Below are 5,215 nucleotides of genomic sequence, written 5' to 3'. Positions count from 1 at the left end.
TAAAATGGGGTACTCTGACAAATTTTACATTATTTTACAATAGTAAGTTTAGTAAAAATCTCTTAAGCACATCATAAAAAAAATTATAAACTAAATTGTTTTAATACCTAAATATTACCAACCTAATAATAAGATGGACTCCTTTGACAAATTCACATTTTAATACAATAATTGTAAGTTTACTTAAGACTTAAAATATAAAATATTTATTATGAATACGCCAATTAGGGTGGCCCTAACACAACAGATAAATTCCTAACCACCAGACAATTTGACCCTTGCCTGACGCAACAAATATCGGTCAGTCATTCATCAACCGTGCGCATATAAACACTTACATAAGCAAAACCGTCAACTGCCACGCACCGGATGACCCAATGAACAATACCGAACGAGACTGATAATACGACCAGGATTGACAACCAGGCCATGGAGCCAGCCTCAATGGCATACAAGGTCAGTACCTGGCATCCTAGACATACCCGCCTCTCCCAGCATCCGAATCATTCCTTCATAGTTTACGATTCACTGAAAAGCAGTCAGTGTCTTTTACAGAAAATTAGCATGCGTATAAGAATATACACGAAATGGCTTTACACCGGAATGGGTCCTTTCATAAAAATTTATCTTAATAAAATAGATGTATGGGTAACTACAATTATTATATTAAATGGCTTTTCACTAGAATGAGTCTTTTTGTGCAATTTCATGCTACCAGATTTTATGCATGAGTAATACAATTATAACATTTAAAAGGCTTTTCACCAGATTGCGTTTTTTTGTGCAATTTCATGCTACTAGACGCTATGCACGAGTTATTACACTTACCACATTATGGCTTTTTAACAGAATGAGTCATTTTGTGTATTTTCATTTTTCCTGACCGTCTGCATGAGTATTTGCATTTATCACACTTAAATGGATTTTCACTAGAATGAGTAATTTTGTGTGTTTTCATATTACCTGCTTGTTTGCATGAGTAATTGCATTTATCACAGTGAAATGGCTTTTCACCAGAATGAGTCATTTTATGTTTTTTTAAGCTACCAGAAGTCGTGCACGAGTAATTGCATTTATCACAGTTAAATGGCTTTTCACCAGAATGACTCATTTTGTGTGTCTTCATGTGACCAGAATTACTGCATGAGTAATGGCATATATCACATTTAAATGGTTTTTCACCAGAATGAGTCATTTTGTGTCTTTTCATGTTACTAGACGACGTGCATGAGAACTTGCATGTGCCACATTTAAATGGCTTTTCACCAGAATGACTCATTTTGTGTTTTTTCATGTGATTTGACTGTCTGCATGAGTGATTGCACTTATCACATTTAAATGGTTTTTCCCCAGAATGACTCATTTTGTGTGTTTTCATGACATCTGATCGTTTGCATGAATATTTGCATATATCACATTTAAATGGCTTTTCACCCGAATGACTCATTTCGTGTCTTTTCATTTTACCTGACTGTCTGCATGAATAATTGCATTTGTCACAATTAAATGGCTTTTCGCCAGAATGAGTCATTTTGAGTGACTTCATGACGTGACCAGGACGAAATCTTGAAAAATGACCATCGTCACATTTAACCAGCAATGCAACGGAATCGGTCGTTTTCGCAATTGTGGTTTTGTGTATCGCTTTGTGAAGCAACATTAGGTCGAACGATGAAAAAAAACCAAAACAGATACTGCACACAAAATTTTCTTTATGAAACGATTGTTTTTCCAATTGTATAACAGCCACTAATAATTCTGTGTTTACCATATTATTCGATTGACAAATATCACGTTTACTATTGCGACAGGCGACATCTTTGAACCCTTCTATATACTCCTTTAGTTCTTGCTTAATATCTTGTTCCTCAATGTGTAGGTCTACGCTAGACGCTTGTGCTTCAGTCACGTCCCAGGACGATATGAGACTCGCAATATTGGCCGGTACAGTGCTTCTAGCGATAATCTAAAAAAGAAATTTAAAAGTATTATTAAATAAATTATGAGATTTTTAAATAACAGCTCATTATAAGTAACAGATCTAGGTAGAAATATTATACCTAGACACGGTGTTAGCAAACCTTTTTACGTAGACACACGTGCCAAAATTTTCCAAATATAATCTTTCGACTGTCTGACGTGCCGAGCAGTTTTTTATAAAGATAAAATGAAAAAGTGGTTTTTAAGAATTTTTAAAAAAAGGTTTAAATATTACAATGAGAGATTCTATCTTTCACCGTGTTTCTAGACGAATGCATATCTTTTATTCTTTGAAGATTATGTTATTTTTGCTTGTTTTCAAATTTTTCAAGAAGGTCGTGGGTGCATTTTAACCACGCTTGTTTATAGATTTCCCATAACTGAACGGTTTTCCATATTTACGGTCTGTCAGAATTACTACTACTAGCTTTTTGTTTCTTATTTGGTACAGGCATTTTTGTTGGTGCCAATGAAATAGTTTGTTACTCTATTACTTGGCTTGGTTCTTTACACACAAAATGACACCAGAATTGCTGCGATCAGATGAGGCATTCTCTCGCTACAGAGGTCTCAAGCATTGTAAATCGATCAAAATCAGAAGTTCACGGAGCGGCTTCCACCGCCGCCTGATGAGGTGAGTGCGATAATATTACGTGTCACGCATAAAGCATTAGGAGCGATTTGTTCAATTATATATTTACGATAAACGTAAATTCTTGAAGAGAATTTGCCTATTATTAATTTGTATACAATACGATCTGTCATTTATGCACGAGTTTCGTCGGTTCCGTTTGCGCATCGATTGGTATTATACCACTGGTAAAAATAGTATTAAAAACTCTATAAAATACGCATAGCAATGTGGTCATTATTTTTTAATAGTGTATATAAGTAAGTACTTATATTTATTTGTATCACTTTTTTGGATTTTTCTTTATTATTATATTAGGTAATATTTTTTTCTCTTCAATATAAAACATTCGCGCGTGGTGGTGTAAATTGGTACATAATCTTTGTTTTTACTTCGATTTTTGGAGTCCCGAGCATACTTCAATTTAAATCAAGCACAATCTTAAAAAGCTTGACATAATCATAACTATTAATAGTAACTTATATCATTTTCTAAAACGCGTTTTCTATCAGAAACCGTGTTTTTTCAGATCAATAATTCCATCGTGTACAAATAACTATTGTAATGTCATTTAAGACTTTCTATAAACCTACTCGATATATGTGAGAACGTGAATAGTGTTGTAAAGTATATAATTATGAAAATCGAGAATGTGGTTCTCGTTGACCTCGTGTATGCCCATCCCTAATCTATTGTCTGCAGGTTCGCAGCTGCCTTAAAATGGGATTGGATTGATTTTGATAGATGGGTACATCATAATTACTAGACTAACATTAACACATCTTCCACAAACGTAATGTATAGCTCAATGCTAAAGAAGACATTTTTCGGAAATCGATGTTACCACCGTCTTTTGCACGAAGAAATAGTTTGACTTTGATAATAACTGACGAATAACAGGTATGTATATTTATAACAAAAACACTGATAGGTTATAAATTTGATTTGCGATTTCTTTATAATAATTCAATACAAAACGAGAAAGACCTTATAATTATGTTGTTTTGGAGACAATCTGAAATCTGATTTTGACAGCTGAACAGTGGGATCACTCGTTTGAGAGATGCGTGTACAAATATGTACAAATGTGTACAGATATGCTCAACATTGTATCTTAAGATGGCGCTGGCCTGTTCACAATATTATGTATGGATGCAATATCGCAAGTAATTTTAAAGTACGCACACGTATAAACTGTTAAAGTTCATTGAAATTAGATCATTCAAAATATTCAGCGGAATGACAAAACCACAGACTTACTTTGTCGCCATGCCAGCATGTGACGTCTTCTGCTACCTACCTACAAACAATAATGTTATCTCAAAAGTACTTTCTGAAAGAAGAGGTCGATTGGTCATCATCAGTGACAGACATCACATTCAAATACTGTAGGTCAATGCGCCCACACACACTAAACCAGATACATAGGTAAGTGAAATAGTTGTAGGAAGCGTGTATAACCGAGACGAGGATAATATCTACCTATTTAAATTTAGTCACAAAGCTGTGATAGGATACATAGCCGATGGAAGAAAATATCGCATAATATACAATTACCTGCTGTACTGGTCCGTTATCTGAATGCGAACATCCAGGTGTTGGATCTTCATCATGGAAAGGGTGTATTGCATCTGCAACGAACTCGCGTTTAACGTCAACCAGCTGGAGGTCAATCTCGGGATTAATTTCAGCGAGACGCGTTGCTGGATACTGAAGAAAACATTATACATTTTTGTAATCATATAAAAAAACAATTTTGAGCTCGTGTACCTATTTTATAACAATGCTTACTTATAATTGAGCTGGGTAGCTGTCTAAATGTACCTATGTCAAAAGGTTTTTGAAAGAAAATTTGACATCCTCGTATGTTCTTAAACAATTTAAAAAAATATAAACTTATCGTAGGTATTCTGGTAAAATAATTACAAAAAAACGCAGGAAAGGACTTAATAAATAAAAACTAACCTCAAAATCGCAAATGAATTCGTCTGTGTTCTCCTGCTTTATATAGATGCGCGTGTCAGGGCTGTTATGGTGGCTGGTTGTTACATCAAACTTGTCTTCAGTACCAGATTGGTCTCCATCACATTCTCGCTTGACTTCCATATTTGCGTATCAACTATCGTACTATGCAATGTGCTAGAGACAACTTGACAACTTTCTGTTGTGTTGTATATAAGTGTTGCCGAAATACAGTTAATAATATTCCGTGTAGCTATTATCTGATAAACAAGAATGTACTTATTGAATTTTGTGGGTATTATGGTACAGATACTAATGTCAAGAACATCGACTACACGTAGAACTTTTATCGTAACTAAAACGTGTGTCCTGTCGCTGGAGACTAGTAGAGAGTGGAGCCGTCACGAAAAAGGTATCGTCAGTGTTTACAGTATAGGAGAAAAAAACCCAATTTGATATATCTATATATTAATAGTGAGATGCGCTGTTCTCGTTATGATTGATGAAATGCTGACGATCATTTTCGTACCATTGTTTTGGTTAGACAACAAAACATACATATAATTGTGTCACCGTGTCAAGTGTGTATTTTTATTATAGGTACCTAGTTTCCACAGGAATACTTTTCAGTATTGCGGCAAC

General features: G+C 34.6%; 1 protein-coding gene across 1 annotated transcript; it reads right to left on the bottom strand.

Moving 5' to 3' along the window:
• Positions 1–1,463: 1,463 nt before the first annotated feature.
• Positions 1,464–4,772, bottom strand: LOC147063748 (uncharacterized). The gene is made up of 4 exons (XM_085959325.1): positions 4,577–4,772; positions 4,169–4,321; positions 1,769–1,966; positions 1,464–1,475 (listed from the first exon to the last, which is right to left on the bottom strand). The coding sequence occupies exons 1-4, from the start codon at positions 4,715–4,717 to the stop codon at positions 1,464–1,466; spliced, it is 504 nt and encodes a 167-aa protein (XP_085815451.1). The 5' UTR covers positions 4,718–4,772.
• Positions 4,773–5,215: the final 443 nt, after the last annotated feature.

Source organism: Rhyacophila brunnea, unplaced genomic scaffold, assembly GCF_057557595.1.
Source record: "Rhyacophila brunnea isolate RB1 unplaced genomic scaffold, BYU_Rbru_1.0 scaffold_88, whole genome shotgun sequence".
Taxonomy (NCBI): domain Eukaryota; kingdom Metazoa; phylum Arthropoda; class Insecta; order Trichoptera; family Rhyacophilidae; genus Rhyacophila; species Rhyacophila brunnea.
Note: the sequence above shows the minus strand (reverse complement) of the source record. Positions and strands in the feature narration are given on the sequence as shown.

Coding starts and splice junctions, on each gene's coding strand:
- LOC147063748 (XM_085959325.1), bottom strand. CDS start 4,717: ATGGAAGTCAAGCGAGAATGTGATGGAGACCAATCTGGTACTGAAGAC. Junction 4,322..4,576: donor AATTCATTTGCGATTTTGAG/GTTAGTTTTTAT, acceptor TGTTTTCTTCAG/TATCCAGCAACGCGTCTCGC. Junction 1,967..4,168: donor ATAACGGACCAGTACAGCAG/GTAATTGTATAT, acceptor TTTCTTTTTTAG/ATTATCGCTAGAAGCACTGT.